We start from the raw sequence: 23,137 nt of genomic DNA on the forward strand, positions 1-23,137 counted from the left end.
ACATGTAATAACAAAAATTGGATCCAAGTCATAAATCTCGCATGAGTATTGATGACTTCAACTGACAAATTCAAATATGAGAAATGTTAATTTTGTACAACAATTATTATATTTGTTATTTTGGACGAGTCCAACAAATGATTTAAAAATTACACAAGGGCTTTAAAGCCCTTGTGTAATTTTTAAATCATTTGTTTTTAAATCATTTGTTTTAAAGTTTTAAAACTTTATGTTTATAAGTAAAATATTTATTAGTTCTAAAATTAATCAATAAAAAATTTATCCAGACCATCCTGTCAGGGAGAGCCAAGCCTTAATATTTTCGAAGCGAATTTCATGAGCAGGCAATTAAGAGTGGTTAATTGTTCTTTCATTGATGTATAGGCTGTGCAATGTTATTTCAATTAGAAAAACACACCAACTGCAAAGCGAACTCATTGCATCTGCCACCCCTCGTACCTATTATACCTAGAGTTATCATCATCGTCTTTTCCTTCTGGTTTTGGTTCTTCTACCGGTTCTACGGGTGCTGGCTCAGGTTCTGGAGGTGGAGCTTCGTTTTTCCTCAGCCCAGGGATAGGGATACCCGACCCCAGCCACCCAGTCATCTGTGATTTGACATTGGTGATGAGGTCCAGTTTACTGCCCCCTTTTGTAGGACTGCAACAAAAATAATATATTATAGGTGTAAGTTAGATCTATAAATCTAATTTAGTTATTGCAGTCGAGCTGCATTTTGACTATATTCCATTATAAATTACTTTTTTTTACAGTAATAAAATTTAAGACCTTTACACAAACAGAAATATAAATGTAATGTTTAGCTAATTTTACTCACAATGCCTCTGTATTTTTTTACATCTGTATTTTTTTTTATTTATTTAAAAAAGTAATATAATCTGTATCTGTGGGTAAAAGAGCGACACATAAAAGATAATGATGTCCTTCAATCCTCTAGACTATTTTTCACATTAGTGTAAGAACCCCTTATCCAATGTTACATTATATAAGAACCTCTCATCTATTTTCCATTACTCAACATCTCGTTCATAAATTATTGCAATGGTTTAAACAGAAATGTTTCTAACCATCTAGAATTATTACTCTATTATTGTAAAAATACAAACCATAATATATTTAACATTAAATTTAATATATTAATAACTTATAAATAAGTTTTATAAAAATTAAGTTCTTTAGTTTAAAGCAATAAAACAACTTTAAGTAAAATTCTAATAAGATTCTTACATAAAAAGAAAATTGCGAAACAGTGTCTGAATTGGTGACCTAATTAAAACAGTCACCATGAGAAATCAATACCAGATTTCGTAAGGATGTAACTTTAAAATTTCTGAGAATATACTTAGAAATACGCATAAACGGCATTTGTTAGTATATTTTAGACTAAGGTGAATATTTATGACTACCTATCAACGAGAATATTGTAAAATATGTTGAAAATAGGTAGGTAAGAAAAATGTAAACAAAGAATCGATAAGCATGTACCTCTGTTTTTCACCTTCCGCCGAAGTTTCTCCGGCTGCTGTCGCATCCTTGGTTGGGGTGGGCACTTCCTCATCTTGAGGCTCGCCCTTCGCGGCGCCCATCCACGAGCTGACCTGATTCGTAAGCCCTGAAAACATTATCACTGACACTAGCTAATAAACTACACAACACAATCACTCAGCGATTTCACTACGCTGCGACAGTTTCGCACATGACCCACGGCGCGGACAGTCTGCGATGCGGCTACAGAAAGCGTGATCAGCTGAAAAACTAAATGGAAAACCACAATCGACCAGGAAGCTGAAGAGTTCACTGCGCATGAAAACTTGCGCTCATGCGTTATTTGCTTCGATACGTCTATACACAATTTTCGTCGTATTTGTTAGTTAGTCATAAGAATATGCACTTTATTACAATGCAATAGGAATTATTTTTGAGCACCGCTCGTAAACAAAAGTCACACAATCGGGAGGACAGAGATGACAAACTTCAAAATCGAACGAAAAGTCGCAGTTCTACATGGTAGCTGTCAAATTCGTTTTGTTACAACAAAATTTTATTAATTGAAGCGGTTTTCTCCAAAACAACACAACAGCGCCACTAGCAATCTAGTGTCAAAAAAAAAGATAACTAATTCACAATAGTAATTTTTGTTCATAAGTCGCCTGTTGATGAAAAGAACGAACATTCGCATGCTAACCGCTTCACAAAACATCTCAGTAACGAAGGTTGACAACGAGTATTGTGGAACTTTTCGCTATTGCTATACACAGGAAATAATTAGCAGTATTTTTACAGACAAACTAAATACCGAAAAAAGTACTAAATCTATTTAATGACCTTTTATCATTATCTATTTTATATTATATTTATTATCTATGGGGCTAATGAATGAATGATTTGTGGTTAACACAGTGTTACTTGTATCTGTGTGCTTATTCGAACGATATCTTTATTTATATAATTAGTAATTACTAATATAATTCAATTGCAAAATTAATAATATACGAATTTTCATATTTAAATTATTTTCCTAATTAGTAACTTGATCTAAACGAATAATAATGAAAATATAAATATTTGTTTTAAATACCTACAGCTACTTAATAGATAGAACTAGGCACCTATACATTTACATTTATCTTTACAATAAATTCACATATTTCTTTTCTCATAAAAAATATAATAAATATAAAATAACATGGTTGATGGTATTTAATTGGTTCAACGAGTTCTTATTGTCTAGCTAGAAATAAAGCTATGAAGCTTTATTCAGAGGGCTTGTGTATGTGAATGAAATAAATTGATGGATGGATTGACTAACAAATGAACACGATAACAAAAAATATAGTTATTAATTACTAAATTCAACTAATTTTTTAAATATGTTTAAGTAGAGAAAGGGTATCTTCACAGATAGGTTCCATAGAAATTTTATCAAAATTGGTTTAGTGCTTTAGTTTTTTTAAATCAAAATAACTAGCTTAGCCACAATTAAAGTTGGTTTTTTGTGGAACACATTTAAAGTTATTTACAGACACGTTACGTGCTGAGGGTTTGGGGAAAGTTTGAGGGGTTTTAGGCTATATAGCAATAAAAAAATGTAAACGATTTTTAGTTACTTAGATAAATTTTTAGCGAATACCGATCTATTTTATTTGGCAACACTGCTATATTAAATTACGTCTAATCACAGACAATAATATAAAGTCTGTGGCTCTAATGAATTCATGAATGAAAACATGACATTTTCCTTGCATTCATTAACTTTGTGAATTTTTGTTTGCTTTCTGTGAATTTTTACTATATTTCCGTTGTCAAACTAGCAACAAAACAAATGTAGCGGTACGTTGTGCAAGTGACTGATGTGTTACATTTTAATCGATCTTTTAAAATATAAAGGCATAATTTAAATAGCAAGATGACGGAAACTCATCGACAACAACTTCGCCTTGGGAAGTGTATAGAGGATTTGGACAAATTACACAATGTACCTGAACTCAAGACGAAAAGAGCCACAATGTAAGCCATATGCCATTATTTTTACTCTCTCAAATTATAATATATCAAGTGTTTTATGGTCACTAACGTCTAATGACAAGTGGTACCTGGTATGCTCTGGTGTACACAAACATTGATTGGAAATTTTACAATTAATGTTGTGGTGTACACTATTTAGCTTTATTTAAATGTTTAAAAAACAATAGGTCATTATTGAAATGCATGTGTATAAAATACACATGGTTGTGATTAATTATGCTCTTCTCTTTGTCCACCTCTTAAGGGACTGGCAAGAAGATAGACGGACTAACAAATCTATAGTTTATTGGTTAAGATAATTAAATTTCATCTTTTCAGCTGTTTAAGATGTAAACATGATGTAAGTATGATGATGTAAAAATTAAAAAATAAACAATATTTATTTTATTATAATAATACCATGGTATTAGTAGGAATTTGTTGAAATGAAATGAAATATTTATTTGCTTTAAATAGACATTTAATATAATAAAGTCCATGTGACAAAGCTTTTTGGCATCTGTTTAATTGCCTTAAAATTGTAGGCGTGAAAATATAATTTATTGATTAAATAAAGATATCATCAGAATTGTTATTAAAAAAAATGTCTGATACAGGTCATTAAATATGTTATATAATTACATTTTAATATTTTTCAGGTTATGTAAAACTGCACAGAAACTATTTGAAAACGCAGAGGAGGCCCGATTGAATGGTGATGAGGAGTCTTCGTATGTTTATTACATGAAGTATCTCCGAATTATTGCATACATAAGCAAGGACAAGGAGTATTTGAAGGAAAAGTCGTATTTTAACAACATGCTCGGCACGAAAAATCCAAACAAAGCCCTTGATGCTGCTGAAAAACTGAAGAGCAGCTTAATTGACAGGTAGTGTATTAATTTTTAACCTATATTTATAAATGGTGGCACTGAATGACTGACAAAACAGTGCATGAATGGCATTCTAGACCCATTATATAGTGATATATATTGAGATGGATCTAGAATGTCATTCTTCTGCAGGTAGACAGTTGATTTGTTTTATAATATATATTTTATATTCCGAGTTATGTAAAAAAGCACTATATAGCATTTTGTTAATGGGTTCCTTATCATAAGTCACTATAAAGATGGACATTCTCATTATTGGCATGTTCCTGAATGAGAAATTATGGGTCCATGTGAGGAACAAAAAATCATAGTGTACATTTTTAACAGTTTTCAAAAAATTCATTCTGTATATTGGCAAGGTCTTGATTGACTTTATTGGCAATGTGCCAACAATTCAGAAGTATAAGTCTCAGGTGTCATCATATATTCCATGCAATAATGAATCAATAATTTGATAAAACTATAGTTTTAAAATTTTCAACTCTTTCAGATATGCCAAAGAGCAGAAAGCGAAGCGATTGAATGATATAAAAGAGAGTGAGTTGTTTAAACAGAAAATTGATGAAAGCAGAAAGAAACAGATGGAAATAGTGCCAATTATTGAAGCACCAACACCTTTAGGATTGCCAGGTTAATTTTTTTTTCTAGTATTCATGTGAATTCTAGTATTTTTAGTATTCTCCCTTGTGGCAAAAGTTTTTAGCTTGGCCATCTCAAAAAAACATAAAAAAAACTTATATACGGTTTCATAGTTTTATAATTTATATGCTTGCTCTCAGCTTTTTTATTATGTGTACTTAAAGCTAAAAGTTCTCTCCCAATTCTCTTCTCTCCCAGTCAACCAGTCCCAGTTTACCAGTATTCTGTATTTCACCAAAGTTTAAAGTAACATAATATTTATATATATCCATATATATTATCATATATATATCTTTGTAATGAAAGATGAAAGTCATGAACTTATGGGAATGAGGATATTATATGTACAATGGATTTATTAAAAAAAATTCTATCGGTTGCCAATGTAATCTAGTAAAACATGTATTAATATGTAATAACATGCTTTGTTAGTTTAGTAGTTTTTTTTTTAATGGGTGATGATGGAATAGTAACCCCGCCTGCGCTATCGGTATACGCTGGTGGGGCACCAGTGAGTGATTTATAGATGAGAATGAAAAGACAGGTCAGTTAGCCCATTGTGTTGAATACACTTGGAATTCAGCACGATGGTTTCCAGGGGGGACCACCTATTTGGGTATATTGCTAGCAATGGGGTCCTTAGTCTCCATTATTAACAATCCCTCCCCCCCCTTAGTTTAGTAGTTGGCTTAGTTAGGTAGTTAGAAAGACCTGAACGCCTTCTCAGAAAATTAAGAAATTATTGAGTAAAAATAATACGTGTGTATTAACAAGGGCTCTTACTGCACACTGCAAGCTAAGCAAGCATATGACTCAGCTAGAATTATGCCCAAAAAGTGTTTACAGATTTTGTCACGATGAGGAAAAAACGCCGCAGCACTAAATTTGTGGCTGTAGCCCACTCATACATAAACGATATATCTCCTTTGGAAAATACACTTTATGTCCCTAAGGAGATAAGAAACATAGTTTCGAAAAAAAAATCTAAAAATTCCTATCAAGGGTAGGAATTAACAGCGAATTTTAAAAAGAAAGGGAGAGCACAAAAGATCATGGACAGGTCGCATTGTCACAGGTTTTTCTGCCTGAAAAAGCCCTCTTAATAATAAATTATAATAGTTTAGTGCCATCTATCTTAGGTTATTTAATTTGTAAATGTTAGGTCTAGGTACAGTTTCGGTTTTTTCCACTTATCCCTATCTTGAACTATTCTTGAATAATTTAAATTTATCCATAGAACAATACACAATATGAAAGAAAACAATGCATCTTACATAAATGTATTTTATTAGGGTTAAAAATAAACCTTTGTAAAAAGGTTATAAACAAATAAAGTGTAATGTAATTGTTGATAATCACTATTTGTATGCTGTTTCACCAGGTCCAGACGAGGTGACCATCAAGAGCGAGCAGTTGTACTCCATATTGAAGAGTGGCAAGTTGAAAGTAATGATACTGGACGTGAGACCGGGCAGTGCATATGTAGAGTCCCACATAGCGTATCACATGTGCATTAGTGTACCAGAGGAATGCATATCTCCAGGGTGAGGTTTTTTTTTAATGGGTGATAATAAAATGGTAACCCCACCCGCGCTATCGGTATACACCGGCGGGGCACCAGTTAGGGATGACAGGTGAGGATGAAGCAGGTCAGTTAGCCCACCGTGATGAATCTAACAATAAATTAATCACGATGGTTTCCAGGGGGAACCATGAGCAGATTGACCTGACAGAGTATATTGCTAGTAATGGGGCTACTAATCCCCATTACTAACAATCCCTTCTCCCCTGTTGAAATCTATTAGATCTACAGTGGACCATATGAACATCCCCCACAGTGGACAGTTAACTCTGATATGGTGATAATGATAATACATACAATAGAAAACTAAAGAGAAACTTGAAGTTCTATGCTCTATACCAGTTGATTAAATTTAGGTACTGTTTTATATAGTTAGTCACTTACCATCATAAGTGACTAACTGTCTAACAAGTGTGGCACATTATTATAAAAATTTCAACATTTCATAATGATTCTAAAAATGTACAATACTGTGATTAAAAAATAAATACAAATGTCACTGTAAAATTACATTTCTAAAATGAGAGAAAACATGACGATAAGTACAGATTAATTTGCCCATGTTTTAATAATGAAACACATGTGATTAGTATTAAATTTTCTTTTTTTATACAGCTCAGAATGGCAAACAAGCTGACGGCCCACCTGATGGAAAGTGGTAACCGTCGCATACAGACATGAGCAGTACCATGTACATAACAGAGTATACTGTTTCGCCCATGATACCCCCCATGCGTTGCCATTCCTGAGGACTCAGGTGTTATTCCTCTGTAAATTCACGCCATATCCCACCCTTCAAACCGAAACACAGCCATGCAAACACAACTGCTTATTTTTACAATAAATATTCAAAATGTCTTCCACCAACTCCAATACAAAATCGTCAACGTCGTTTATCGACAGTTTAGAAGTTTGATAAAAGATGCATAGAGACATTGCATTTGAGGAATTGTTCGATTTGATACTTGCTGTTGATTTTTACCATCGTACAACCAGCCTCAAGTTAAAAATTCCATCCCAACCATTTGGATGAGTGGCGGTCCTTCGTGCGTTAGCAGCTCAAAAGGACCAACTATTTTCCCATTTAATATTCCGGTTTACGTGTTCATTTTAAACTGTGATCTATCTTGTCTCATCAAATTTAAGGTTACTAAATTTCACTTTATGCAGTATAATTTATGCAGGTTCATGTAACCATTTTTTTTTTAAATGTTGACTCATCCGACCATAAAGTTTTCTCAAAGAATTATGAATCTTCCCGATGTCTTCGTAGCCGCGGGTACATTTGAACAATTTTTAAGTAAATAAGAAAAAATTGTACAAAACTGGTTTTTATTGAAAAAATTGTTTGCAATGTAAGAAATAAATTAGCACGTGTCACAGCATTTAGGAATCCTTATTAATTGGCGCCATTTTTTAAAGTCACTTGACAAACTCGCCTAGTACATTTTTTTTAAATATAGTCAATAAAAACTAAAAAAAGGTTTTATTTAAATTTCGAATTGGCTTGCAAATAGAAAGCTATATATTGGAAAAAAAAAACAAAGGAACATTATGGCGCCTGAAAAATTATTATTGTTCGTTATTAGTCATTGAACTTAAAAAGTAAAATTATGTTTTTGATTTCCGCGCATTGTTTGAGAAAAGTACTATATAAGCCTTGGCCAGAACTAGGTATTGATGGACTCACGTATGTGTGCCTCGGCTACACCTCGACCCACATTTGCACGTTCGTCCATCTGGTTTTTAGCCAGTCCCTCTCTTAACAAAACATAACCAAAGTGCAGGGTACCACTGTACCACTGTACATTACTTTATTTGCACTTATTACTGTAGTTATAGTCCTTTAATGATTATTTAATGTATTCACTAGTATACATTAAAAAAAAGTCCCTCCCAGAGTCGGTTAATGATTCATTAGGGACCATTAACGGTAATTACTATGTTTACATTAATATGTCTTTAGTTCTCGTTACACCATAATAATACGATATATATATATATATATATATATATATATATATATATATATATATATATATATATATATATATAACAAAGTTGCTGTCGTTGTCTGTCCGTCCCTATGTATGTTTAAATCTTTAAAACTGCGCAACGGATTTTGAAGCGGTTTTTTAAATAGATAGAGTAATTCAAGAGGAAGGTTTATATGTATAATACATGCATAATATTGTAGAGGAACACTGATAATTTTAGAGGTTTCTAATGCGATGTAATGTGCACCCGTGCGAAGCCGGGGCGGGTCGCTAGTAGTGTAAAATAAAAATAACATAAATCAATTACAATGCAGTTTTATATCGGTAATGATGATTACAAGCGTGAATTTACTGGGTACAGAGGAATAACACCTGAGTCCTCAGGAATGGCAACGCATGGGGGGTGTCATGGGCGAAACAGTATACTCTGTCATGTCCATGGTACTGCTCATGTCTATAGGCGACGGTTACCACTTTCCATCAGGTGGGCCGTCAGCTTTTTTGCCATTCTAAGTTGTATAAAAAAAAAAGTTTGTGAGTATTAATATCGTTATACCGTCAATTAACAATTTTAGTTATCTTCGACTAATATCTCATTTAATGAGCTTCTCTAAGTTGGACAGTTAGTGGTTTTTACCATTCTAATTATTTGAAAGAAAGAAAGAAGAAAAACAATTATTGCCAACAACAAAAAAGTTACATAAATTATCCATAGAAAAAAAAAACTTTACATTTGTTATTGCCAACGTGGCCGCCACTCGGAATGTGCTGCAGCAATTTAATTGCTACAGCGCTGATATTGGGCACCACGCCCATGCGTGACATCACGAACAATGACAGCAAAAAAAAAATTCCGTCTGTCCCTTGAACATTTAAATAAAAAATTTTTAAATATACATTTCAGCCATTATCCGTCCACCGCTGGACATAGGCCTCCCCCATAGACTGTCATAAAGAACGGTCCTGAGCCACCTGCATCCACTGATTGCCTGCAATGCATTTGAGGTCGTCGCTCCATCTAGTGGGGATCGTCCTACACTAAAAATTATACGAACTCTAATCTGACATCTTGACGTATGATCTCCGTACAATCCTTACTAATATTATATTATAAATTGTTTATTTGTATTTGTTCTTTTAATTGTTTTTTTTTTTATATATATACTTATTCTTTATAGCACTTGTAAGTTACATATAAAATAATGTATTTATAAATGTTGTGAGCAAGGGTGGACTTATCTCTGACAGAGATCTCTTCCAGTCAACCCAGTACAGTGAGAAAGCATTTCGTTAGCGGGCAGCTGAAGTGCTACAACTATTAATACATAAACAAACATACAGTTAAAAAAAATATTAAAATATATAATAAAATATTACATAAATACATACATTTAATACATCATGAGGCTATAAAGATGTTAATACATTAATTAATTGTCCTCTACATGAACCCTGCTTTTTTTAATGGATGATAATGGAATGGTAATCCCGCCTGCGTTATCGGTATACGCTGGCGGGGCACCAGTGAGGGATGATAGGTGACGACGAAAAGGCAGGTCAGTTAGCCCATCGTGACGAATTCCATTAGAATTAACCACGACGGTTTCCAGGGGGAACCGCGTGGAGGTCGACCTGATAGGGTATATTGCTATCAATGAGTCATTTAGACCCCATTACTAACAATCCTTCTTCCTCCAAAATTTGTAAAGAAAGAGTTTTTATACGTCAAAATAGTTTTTCACCGCGTGTGGTCCCGGCATAGAATAGGCCACCGCTTCCTTTCCCGTGAGTATTCAGAAGTGGACGATAAACGGTTGATGTAATAAATAGTTTTTCAGTCGTATTATTTAGTCGTAGTTTTTTAGTCGGTTACCATTCCATTATTAAAAAAAAATTGTTATTATTAGTTTCACGTAAGATGGCGCTGTTCAATATTTATATGGACATATTTTTAGTCAATCAGCCAACGTTTTGGAGCAAAACCTACCGGCGGCGTCCAAGGAGGTGTGGGCTGAACGCGCCAGCATGGAGCTGATCGTGATCCTGGACTGGAACAGCACAGAAGTTATACCGGGGAAAACGTTGCATCTCCTTAAGACGATATTGCTCAAGGTAAATAAGTAGTAAGTGATAGTGGCAATGACGTAATAGTAATATTTTCCTTTCATCTTGTAAATAAGCATACGGCCCGCCTGATGGCCAGTGTTTAATAAGTTAAATAATGATGGTAGACAAGCATACGGCCCGCCTGCTGGTCAATGTGAAATAATTCAAATAATGGTGGTGAACAAGCATACGGCCCGCCTGATGGTAAATGTTAAATAATGGTGGTAAACAAGCATATAGGGAACCAATTTCATAATGTGAGCGTTCATGGGAGAAAACATTTCTGAAATCGCATTGTACGCGATCATCTAGGCTCTAGGGTATGAGGGTGAACTTCCTGTCGATGGCGAACTGTATGATGGTAGAAATTGGCCGTGGGCATCATATTGCATAATTACTCTGAGCACAATCCGTTGTACAAGCGGTAGAATACACAGAGTGAGGCAAAATCACTCCAAAAGTTAAGGGTTCGATACCGTTTGTAAGCCTGAGATCATCGACAATTCTCATAGCTCGTCGTTGCACTGAGTCGAAGGGTTCAGACTGGTATCTAGTTGCTTGCTCCCGTTCGGATTTTAGATTTGTAGAACTCTTATAATGAAACGCGATGGAATAAGACTAGGTACTGCCTCTCCTTTACATCTTCGGGCTATCGTAAAGGGTAACTAGGGGAGCGTAATACAGTAAACGAGTACAAAAGAACTAAAAATAAAAAATATACTAATGAGTTTACCCTAATGCGGTTGTCTAAAAGATATGTTTTTTTTATAGAACTTAAGATGGCAAACAAGCTGACGGTCCACCTGATGGAAAGTGGTAATCGTCGCTATGGACATAACAGAGTATACTGTTTCGCCCATGATACCCCCTATGCGTTGCCATTCCTGAGGACTCGGGTGTTATTCCTCTGTGCCCTGTAAATTCACGCCATATCCCACCCTTCAAACCGAAACACAGCCATGCAAACACAATTGCTTCACGGTTGAAACACGATTGGGACAGAGGTTATATATATATTTATATATAACATAAAAACCACAATAAGGAGCAACATTTTGCTAATAAATATAATAGGAAAATACAATAATATGCGACTATAAATAATTTTACCTGCTCAGTAATATTCCAGAACTGCCAACTGCGCAGTAACGTTGTGTTGCCATGCGTAAACGTCACTAGTCGCTACAGCAGTATATAGGCATGGTATAGCTGATTTAAATGGAAATAAACGATATTGTAATTCGGCAACAATATGCGACCATATGCTAGCATTGTAACAGAATATAAATCGCGGACACTCATTGGTTAGAATTAATAATATAATAATAATTGTTAGAATATGACGTGGCAAGGGTATAGAGTTTATAAAATTTTTCCCATAAAACTAGGAATGTCTATATTCGGAAATTTCTTTAATCAGTATCCAAATTCTCATATTATATTCTTCCATAAAAGGGAAAAATCCTCATTTGTTATTTAAGTAACATTTAGTACTAAAATGTAAAATATGTTTTTTTTTTTTTATATAACTTAGAATGGCAAACAAGCTGATGGAAAGTGGTAACCGTCGCTTATAGATATGAGCAGTACCATGTACATAACAGAGTATACTGTTTCGCCCATGATACCTCCCATGCGTTGCCATTCCTGAGGACTCAGGTGTTATTCCTCTGTACCCAGTAAATTCACGCCATATCCCACCCTTCAAACCGAAACAAAATCATGCAAATAGCTGCTTCACGGTAGAAACACGAATGGGACAGAGATATCCAAGCAATGGACTTTTGTACAAAGTCTTCCTGTGGTAAACAGTGACAAGAAATTTATCCTACAAATATTGAGATCTATTGACAGTGCGCATCACGAGTGTGAGTGACGCACGGACCATCATTCGCTTTAGGGCTTTTCTCTGAAATGCATACATAATGTATGTATGTATAACAAATATATATGTAAGTATATTTGTTATTTATTTATATCTATTCGTTTATATATGTGGAAAGGGGTTCTTAGTAATGCGGACTACCAGTCCTGTTGCTAACAATATACCCTGTCAGGTCGAGCTCCACGTGGTTCCCCCTGGAAACCATCGTGCTGTATTCCAGGTGTATCTATCACGGTGGGCTAACTGACCTGCCTTTTCATTCTCATCTATCAACCCTCACTGGTTCCCCGCCCACGTATACCGTTAACGCAAGCAGGGTAATCATTCCATTATCATACATAAAAAAAAAACATCAAAGCGTTGTGCCGCATCTTGAGTGCTTGACGTAGGATTCAATTTCGAAAAACATAAAAATTTTATCTTTAACTTCCACTGCCAATCTCTGCGCACTATCTCAGCTAAAATCGTCCAACGTTTGGGTACAGATAGTTGTATTATGCCCTAATTTTATAAACGCGGTATACTCGCAAAGATCAGTACGTAGAGCACTTCTCTTCTCTTTCTCTTCCTTGAAATCCATAAGTCGAGTGGGCCCGATGGCATTCCTCAAAGGCCGGCAGCACATCTGCAATACCGTTGGTATTGTGGGTAATCATGGGCGGCGGTAGTCACTTACCATCAGGTAAGCCATGCGCTCGTTTGCCCCCTGTGTTGTAAAAAAAATACTCTCAACTTCGTACCGTTTTTTGCGTTTTACCGCTTAAAATGTAGTTACGTACCATCTCTTATTATTTACGATGTGACTACACTGTAACAGGTTTTTGTGCCCAAAAAAAAAATGCGCCGAAGTAAATAATGCGCCTGTAACTAACAAAAGATAAAGGTAATTAGCGTGGCGATAAGAGGAGGGGTACTTTGTTCCCGCCAGGTAGTCGACCGTTGTAGTCGATGCGTTGGCTTGCATGATCCCGCTCTACCCGCGCATCTTTCCCTTACTCTATCAGTTTCCATCAAAAAACTGCTATGCCTACTTTTTTTATATTTAAAATCTAGTAAATTACTCGCGTGTGGATTTGTGATAGATACTCTACAATAAATATTGTATAGTATACATGCAGTTTACATACATACCATACAAAATAATTAAAGACTACTTTTTAACTTTTGACTTCAAATACTGTTGGACAGGGAATGGTACAATATATGTTCTTAAACTTACAGGTAATTCTGCTATCCATATTGCTACATACAATGACCTGCTTTGCAAATGCCCAATCTACTTTCGGGCAAAAGAAACTTCTACCGCTAGCTACTGCCGACCAATTTACAGCTAAACTAAACTAACGCTCCTGTGCTTTTACGCTACGCTTGTCATCTTGTTTATGCCCGATTAGCTTTATGTTTTTTGCATGGAAAACTATTTGACGTTTTCGAGCATACTATGCTACCGCTAAAATTTTTGTTGCATATATTTGCTTTTGCTATTTCTTATAATATTTGTAATTGCAGCTTATTTTTTAATTGTCTACTCATTGCTAAACACTCGAAAATATTACGTCACAGCTCGCACACAAATACTGTTTCAAAAATCTTACACACAAACCAGCACACATATTTTACCGCTGCTTGCATTGTTACCGTTGCTTGCATTATTACCGCTGCTTGTATTGTTTAGAGATGTAACACTGACATTAAAAAAAGGTATTCATTATTCTTCGAATTATTGAAAGGAAAAATATATCATGTAACTTTGACAAAGCATATTGTAAAAAAATGTACCATAGCCATAGTGGCAAGTAATTTCAAAATGTTGGTGCTCGTATTTATAATTCCAAAATGATGTAACTTCCCACATTTTACAGAAAAATATCAAAGCGCGTGTGTGTGAACGAGACAGAGAGCGACGCCGCTTGTTAAAGTAAGAGGGAGATAGAAAGTGGCGTCTTTCATCTTAAATGGCTGTTTTCCGGTATAAGAAACAAATAAATTTTAATGGTTTTAATAATTTTATTCTATTAAAGTAAATTCTCAAATTGTTTTCTATCTGCATCAATACATGCATGACAATGCTTTAAAAAAAATCTTTTGACTAGACGGAAGTAACTTTGGGAATTTATTTGTACTCTTTGGCGAAGCCCGGCGATATAACGGATTGGCTTGCAATACGATTTATCATTCAGGCACCCCCAAAAAAGAAATCTTAATGGATTAGGTCCGGAGAGCGTGGAAGCTATGTAATTGATCCAAGGCGTCCAATCCATCGGTTAGAAAATTCCTCATTGAAGTACTCTCGCATGGGACAAGCATAATGTACAAGGCAGCCGTTGTTTTGGTACCACATATCCCTCAAAATATTAAATGACACATCTTATTTTTTAAAAAAGATGGCCGTCTACGAGTTTATTAAAAAAATACTGATTTTAAGAGTATGATGTGGGTTTTCGATACTTAAACAATGAAAAATGTGCTGATTGAACTTACATTTACACGTGGTTTCATGAGTCCACAAAATTGTGTCTAAAAATTGTCGATCTCCATTATTTTTTTGTTACTCTATTTCACGAAATTTAACGCGATTATAATAATCATGGGGTAAAAGAAGACGACATGATCTCAGAATGTAATTTTGAAAAATATTACAAAATTGAAAATGGAAATGAAAAGAGACAAATGGAATAAAGATTACCTATTGTCTCACTTGGACCATAACCTAGTTTGCTTCATACATAAATTCAAAACAGAAGAGTGTGGAATATGGTATCTATGGTATTAGACCAATAGTCCACAGCTGTTTAGACTTGGGCAAGTATTTTACAATCGTTCAGGCAGAAACTATGGCAATAAGATGTGTAGAACTAAATCTAAGTTTTAACTACATAAATAATAATATATTTATTTCCTCGGATAGTTAAGCGGCATTACTTGCACTTGACTAATACGAAATTACAACTGCATAAATGAAATGACTTAGGCAGGAGAAATAACATTATCTTGAGATGGATCCCTGGTCAATCAAATATTCATGAAAAAGAAATAACTAATCAATAGCAAAGGAAGGGGCAAAGAATGCCCAAATAGGACCAGAACCATTTTGTGGCATACCTCGAAGCTTTAGGCTCAGACATCTTAAATTTGAAAACTTAGAAGGAGCAAATAACAGCATGCTCTTGTTACCAGGATTAAATCATTCGAAAGCCCTAATTCAGAGGTATTCAGAAAATTATTTTAAAGAAATTAATTCTTTTGAGTAAAAATAATATGTCAGTACTAACAAGGGTTCTCATTGGATACTGTAAACTAAACTAAGCACATGGCCCAACTAGGCTTTTGCCCAAAAATGTTTGCAGATTTTGTCACAATGAGAAAGAAACGCCGCAGCACTAAATTTGTGGCTGTAACTCACTCATACATAAACGATATATCTCTTTTGGAAAATACAATTTATATCCCTAAGGAGATAAAAAACAGTTACAAAAAAAGTCTCAAAATTCCTATTACTGATAGGAATTAGGAGCAAACTTTAGAAAAGGGCGAGCACAAAAGATCATGAAAAGGTCGCAGTGTCACAGGTTTTTTTTTTTGCCTGGAAAAAGCCCTTAATTACTCTTAAAATTTCTATCATGAGTAGGAATTAGCAGCAAATTTTAAAAAGGGCGAGCATAAAAGATCATAGAAAGGTCGCTTTTTATGATCTTTTGTGCCACGGTCTTTTCTGCCTGAAAAAAGCCCCTCTTTCAATAATAAAAATAGTGTATTTTAATGCTGTGTAAGAAAAAGGCGTCGTAGTCACTCAAGTCACTTGTTAAAAAGTCTTGAAAATCTAAAGGCATGAAATCCAAAATAAAATCAAAGTCGTTATTATAAGCGTAACATGAATATAAAAGATGCGCATTATGAACAGTTTGGCCACATGCCACATGGAACAAGCAACGCAATTAAAATGGCGAATCGATAATGTCCGTCTCACTCTTACTTTACTACTACTATATGTTTCATTCCTATACAAATAAATAGGGTCACTATCTGTCTCGCTCTTACTACGGCGTCACCCTGTGTCTCGCTCACACATTTGCGCTTTGACATTTTTTTAGCCTACTAAAGTACAACATAAAGTCATTTTTGGTGCGAAACAACATTTAATATAAACTTACCTGTATTTAATTTTTTTAATTACTGTAAAATGTGTGAATACTATACTATTTTGGAATTATGAATACTAGCGCCAACCTTTGAAATTATCTGCTATTATGACTATGGTACATTTTTTATAGTATGATTTGTCAAAGCCAACCACTTGTGTGGTTTAATACGTACCTAATGAACAGAAAACAGTGCATTAAAGTACATGACCATACAAATAATCTAGAGAATATTTACTTTCGAGTTTCGCAGGGTATTATTTTGGGTCCAATACTTTCTTTGTTACATAGATGACTTACTGTCAAACCCATTAATCGATGCAGAATTTACTTGTACTGATGACACAGCTATTATATTTCACGGTAATATTTCGAATGAGTGTTATCAGAACATTGAGGCTTCGCTTTAGCGACTACATGGTTAAGTAAAAATTTACTGACAATATGTACCTTAGAAATGAAATAAGTATGCTTTTATGAAATTAAAGCATCTAGGCCGATCTTTTTTCAGATATCAAGATACACAAGTGTATGAATCTAAGTCCTATATACTGTATACATTACCAATACATGCTCTTGTGAAACTACCATGAATGCTTCTGCTATAAAACATCTGATGAAATAGAATGAGAAGCAATAAATTATTTTATTTATTCATTAGTACAAATATGTGTACATGGCGGGCTTAATGCTAAGAGCATTCTCTCCCAGTCAACCATAGGGAAGTGTCAGAATACTCGAATGCGGTACTACTAATTATTGATATACATACATACTAAAATTACATATATAAACGAATAAATATATATAAATAATAAATATACTTACACATATATGATATATACTATATTATACACGAAATTACAATTTTACATACCTAATTTTTTTTTATGTACACTATAAGCGTTAAATAATATTACCACAAAATTTGGATTGGAAACTGATTAAGAAATAAACTTGATTATATGTATATATATATTATTAAACAGGATTCTAAAATTAGAAGTAAATAACGTTATATCTAACGGCTCACTTGTGTGTTGTGTGGGTACACACAGTACTTAAAGGGTATATTCTGGGGCCATTCCTATTTTTAGTTTATAATAAAGATTTAGTTTTTGCCATGCAGGATAGATATGGCATAGTTCGCAGATGATTTTTAAAGTTGACAGATCTACCAAAAATTATGTCAATGTAAATAATGCTTTGTGGCATCTCTTGTTTTTGTGGCATGTCTTGTTTGTTAGTTTACAAATAATAATTTAATGTTGAACGCTAAAAAAATAAGAATCATAATTCCAATTGTAATGTAAAATTAAAGAACGAACTTCTCGATTTTATAGATTCTATTATCTTGGGATCACCCTTGATATTAAAACTCAGTGAGGTCCGTCAGTCCTTATGTTCGAAACTTTGGAACTAAATTATTTTCTCTGGTGTATGCTGTACGCAGGGTCAAACAGTATACTAATATTGAGACTGCTAGATTAGTTTTAGTTACTTTCATTGTATACTGTCCTATGGAATATTATTATGGGGTAAAACAGCCAACTCTTAAAAATGACGATTTAAAAGTGCTTGTAAACAAGTCTATTTGAATAAAGATGATTAGAATTTTAATTTGAATTATATGTATAACAAAATTTTATGATCCAAATTTCCATCTTATATTTTAATATTTTCAAATTAGGTCGAAAGAGCTAGACTTCTAGACCATTCGGGACCCTTAATCGCGAGTGGCTGAGATGCCTGATTGTGCGTCTTGGGCTACAGAACGCAAGCTGCAGGTATTCCCGGGTACCGGCACAGATTTTCCGTCAATTGTTTCGGCTTCATCCGGAAGTCTTATTCAGTCTCTTTTCGAAGTTCGCAGAGCCTATAAATGATATGATTTATTCAATGGAAAGTTATAGATAGATTCTTAATTTCGTTACTGATCTTATGCAATTATTATGTGCATGTAGTTATATTGTTTTATGTAATATTCATTAATGAGATTGCTGTGCCCTTCCAGGATTCATGTTGATTCTTTACTTTTAATAGCTTAAGACCTATATTGTTACAACATGAAATAGCAATAAATGATTAAATTGAATTATTATTTTCTCAGTGGGATGTAAAAGTGCATTACGCCCGGCCTCCAGTGGCCCTCAAAGGCGGTTACGAAGACTGGTTACTCAAGTATCCGGCCTTCACCACGAACCCTCAAGCTGTACCGCCCAGGCAGGAGGAGTTCCTTGACGACATGCTCAGTGAGTTATAGTTTTTTAATCGTCATTATTATAATAGCCCACATTTGCTGAGTAGCCATTATTTATTTATTTAATTGATTATGTAATTTTACAATTTTCCAAAACATTATATTTCCATCATCATCATCGGTTATGATGATATGTATTCGTATGGCGGCGAGGTCGGCCAGATTGTTGGGCTGCCTATAATATGGTTGAACACAAAGAACACTCGTGAACGAGTATGACGGATGAGCCAGCCATCCGGTCGGGGTTCAGGGCCCCAGGAAGAAAAAGCGGCGTATAATACGGGCAGAATCTAAGAGCACTGCTTTCTACATCTTTCCTGGGAGTGAGCCGCCTCGGAATTCCAATCGTTTGAGATGTTGTTCCAGACTGGTTGGAATAAGACCGTTCACCGACAAAACGATTGGAATGATTTCGGTGGACGTCACCCCCCACATTTCGGTCACCTCGTGAGCCAGGTCGAGATATTTTCTCTTTTTCTCGGTTTCGGCTTTCACGAAGTTCTCGTCATGCGGTATGATGACCACCAAAAACACCCTCGAGAGTCCCCGATCCATCACCACGATCCCAGTAGAGCCTGACGCTGTCACTTTCGAGGACCGGCAGGGGTCCGTACTTATAGTACGGCAACCTCTTATTCGCGAAGCCGTACTTCAGAGTTAGTTCTTGATGGAGTATTTTGGCTACCTGGTTGTCTGTGCAAGTACTCAGTGTTGGCAAGAACTGAACAACCCGAAAGCACATGTCTGAGTGACTCTCCGGGATGGCGACATGCCCGACAGATGTCCTTAGTGCCATCCTTCAGAATGTGCTTTCGGTAATTGTTCGTCTTAACCACCTGAGCCTGTATTGCACAGACAAAACCCTCGGTCTCTCCGAAGAGATCAAAAAAAAAGAAGAGAGAGAGAGAAGAATTGTAGCCAGTTCACGGAGGTCTTCGTGTTGACGTACGGCCCTTGAAGGGCTTTTTTTTTTTTACAACACAGGGGGCAAACGAGCATGCGGCTCACCTGATGGTAAGTGACTACCGCCGCACATGGTCACCCACAACACCTACGGCATTGCAGGTGTGCTGCCGGCCTTTTAAAAAGGAATATGCTCTTTTCTTGATTTATGTTGTCGTATCGGTTCGGGAATACTGCTGCTGGAAGTTGATTCCAAAGAGTGGTTGTGCGTGGGAGAAAGTGCCTTGAAAAACGCACGGTGGAGGACCGCCACTCGTCCAGATGGTTGGGATGAAATTTTAGTTTATGGCGGGTTGTACGATGGTGAAAATCTGCAGCAGGTATCAATCCGAACAATTCTTCAGAGCACTCCCCATGATAAATTCGGTAGAAGATGCCCAGAGATGCAACATCTCTACGCAGTTTCAGTGGGTCGAGCCGGACAGTAAGACGCCGATCGTCGACAATTCGAGCTGCCCGACCTTGAATGCGGTCTAACGGAAGGAGTTGGTACTGTGGCGCTCCTGCCCACAGGTGAGAACAGTATTCCATGTGTGGTCTCACTTGAGCTTTATATAGTTTCAGGCGGTTTTCTGGCGTGAAATACCGTCTCACCCTATTGAGCACCCCCAACTTTTTGGAAGCTATCTTAGCTTTTTCCTCCAGATGACCGCAAAACTGGACGTCGCTAGATATATCGACGCCAAGAATCCCCAGACTCGACTTATTATCGAGGGAAGTGCCCTGAAAGTGAGGAGATACGACAAACGGTGTCTTTTTTGCGGTGAACGCGCAGACTTGTGTCTTCTTAGGGTTAAAGTGAACAAGATTGCGTTCACCCCAGATCGAAACTTTGTCGAGCGAAGTTTCGATTTCAGACACAAGTCTGTTCCGGAGCTCATCGGTATGTGCCCGCGAGATCTTTGCATGACCGGTGTATAATGCTTTGAAGAATCTTCCGTGCAACGCCTCTTTCCATGCGGCTTGCCACTGAGAGGTACCCAGGACTTCGGGTTTTTGCCAGTCCTCTTTAGCCAGAGAGAGAGGCGTGAATCCTTTGTCACATTCTATGACCTCTCTATGCATACCCCCGTCTCTTTTTTGTAGAAAATATGTCCTAAGGCTGTCGATTTCGCGGTTGTGCATGGTCTTAACGCTTAACAAGCCTTGATCACCAGCCTTCCGCGGGATATACAGCCTCATGACTAACGATTTCGGGTGATGCATTCTATGGAGGGTCATAGTTGTGCGGACTTTCCGATCCAGGGCTTCGAGATCAGTTTTAGACTATCTGAGCACGCCAAAAGTATAAAGGAGTACGGGTATGACCCAGCCGTTATAAGCTCGGATTTTATTGGCGCCCGACAAGGAACTTTCAGTACTCTTGTAAGGTGTGCAAAATAATTCCTCGCGAACTGACTGTTTCATATCCGTCTCCCTCACTCATGTGTTTTGTGACATGTCCAGATATCGGTATATTTCAGCCTCGGGGAGAGTTTTTTTATTATTATTAATTATTTATTGATGCACCTCGCCATTATGTTTTATTTATTTTTAATTTAATTTAAATACAATTGAAACGATTTAACTATAAATTTAATCACATGTGTATATTATTAATATCTTTATCATTCATATCATTTGATGATATTTAATAGTTTAATTCTATATGAATATTTCTCAAACGCAAAGCATGCTGTGGTTGCTTCTAAATGTAAGAACAGTTAGCTCTAATTCACTAGTGTATTGTATTGAAATGCTTCACTGTATCTTATGTTGGTGATCCTATAAATAAATAAATAAATTATTTTAGAAAAAATCAACTCTTTAGTTGTACATTCATTGTTTGAACAACGGTTGTGTTTCGCATACCACGATCAATGTTTGTCTAAATACTTCTTCACATACCTTAGTGGGCGAGGGATGGGCAGCAGCGTCCGTCTTATAACATCTCCAAAGCCTAACTGCGGTTGCTAATCCGCTTGCCAAGGAAGAGGCTTATGTCCAGCAGTGGACAGTTAAAGGCTGATGTGATGATGATGACGAGCAATGATATCTTCGTGTACTATACCAAATCCTTTTCCATTCAGGCTGTGCGCCTATGGAACTTACTGCCAAGGGGGAAAAGGGATTGTTAGTAATCGGGTCTAACTGACTCATTGCCAGCAATACACCCTATCAGGTCGACCTTCATACGGTTCTCCCTGGAAACCATCGTGGTTAATTCTAGTGGAATTCGTCTTGATGGGCTAACCGATCTGCTTTCATCATCACCTGTCGTGCCTCACTTGTGCTCCGCCAGCGTATACCGATAGCGCAGGCGGGGTTACTATTCCATTAATACCCATTTTAAAAAAAGCCACTCCCTATACGAAGTGCCCAGTTCTTAAATTCATTTAAACGGCAAATCAAATCGCATTTTCTTTCATCGTAGTTGCCTTTTTCCTTTCTTCTGTAATATATACATAAGAAAATATATGGTTTGAACATTTACAGGCGAGATTGACTACCCCAACTGGTCTGACCTGGCCCCAGTGACTCCACCGTCGAGGCCCAAACCTCACCAACTCAAGCCTGGCGAGCCGATCATTGACCGCGCTAGTAAGGTAACTGTATAAATCATTATCATTTCAGCCATTATATGTCTACTAATGAACACAGGCCTCCCCCATAGACGGCCATAAGAAACGGTCCTGAGCCATGTCCCTACACTGTATAAATGATTTATATTTATGTATATACTTTATTGCACATGTTGATTTTGATGCAACAGTTTTCTAAACCCATGTCTAATAATATTGCAGTTTTCTATAATATCACAGCGAATCTTGATTCTAAAGATCAATATGAAGTATGTTTCTGATAGATTTATAGCAAAAATTATTTAAAAATTAGTTTATGATGGTATATGAAACAGTACTTTTGTGAAACTATTTAATTAAAACAAATGGCGGTCAGAATCGACTCCACTGTGGTTCCATATCACAGGAATTCTCACTCATGCAATATCAATTTCTATAATTTAAAGATTTAGTCACAGGATTCAGTAATTCCACTAGCATATCTTATTTTTTTAAGATTTATATATTACGACCGAAATAAATAGAATTTCTATGGGATCAATCTGTAAGTGTCTTCGTTAAGATTAAAAAAGAGTTTTCCAAATCGG

General features: G+C 35.8%; 2 protein-coding genes across 9 annotated transcripts in view; one reads left to right on the forward strand and one right to left on the reverse strand.

Annotated features, from left to right (window-relative positions):
• Positions 1 to 1,935, reverse strand: part of LOC113519293 (synapse-associated protein of 47 kDa) — a 107,026-nt gene extending 105,091 nt beyond the window's left edge. Inside the window, exons 1-2 of one of the 6 annotated variants that reach the window (XM_052894956.1) lie at positions 1,507 to 1,935; positions 460 to 660 (exon numbers count right to left, since the gene is read on the reverse strand). In XM_052894956.1, the coding sequence (XP_052750916.1) occupies positions 460 to 660; positions 1,507 to 1,643 (338 nt within the window). In that variant the 5' untranslated portion in view covers positions 1,644 to 1,935. The remainder of the gene's footprint in view (positions 1 to 459; positions 661 to 1,506) is intronic. The other 5 variants (XM_052894951.1, XM_052894954.1, XM_052894953.1 and 2 more) reach the window with 5 other exon arrangements.
• Positions 1,936 to 3,212: 1,277 nt separating this feature from the next.
• LOC113510305 (ubiquitin carboxyl-terminal hydrolase 8) overlaps positions 3,213 to 23,137 on the forward strand; it is a 49,916-nt gene continuing 29,991 nt past the window's right edge. For all 3 annotated transcript variants that reach the window (XM_052894936.1, XM_052894937.1, XM_052894938.1), the window contains exons 1-7: positions 3,213 to 3,528; positions 4,185 to 4,415; positions 4,909 to 5,048; positions 6,439 to 6,601; positions 10,592 to 10,748; positions 18,877 to 19,018; positions 22,465 to 22,574. In XM_052894936.1, coding sequence (XP_052750896.1) covers positions 3,428 to 3,528; positions 4,185 to 4,415; positions 4,909 to 5,048; positions 6,439 to 6,601; positions 10,592 to 10,748; positions 18,877 to 19,018; positions 22,465 to 22,574 — 1,044 coding nt within the window. In that variant the 5' untranslated portion in view covers positions 3,213 to 3,427. The remainder of the gene's footprint in view (positions 3,529 to 4,184; positions 4,416 to 4,908; positions 5,049 to 6,438; positions 6,602 to 10,591; positions 10,749 to 18,876; positions 19,019 to 22,464; positions 22,575 to 23,137) is intronic.

The sequence above is a fragment of the Galleria mellonella genome, unplaced genomic scaffold (assembly GCF_026898425.1).
Source record: "Galleria mellonella isolate WM207_F2 unplaced genomic scaffold, CSIRO_AGI_GalMel_v1 utg257, whole genome shotgun sequence".
Taxonomy (NCBI): Eukaryota; Metazoa; Arthropoda; class Insecta; order Lepidoptera; family Pyralidae; genus Galleria; species Galleria mellonella.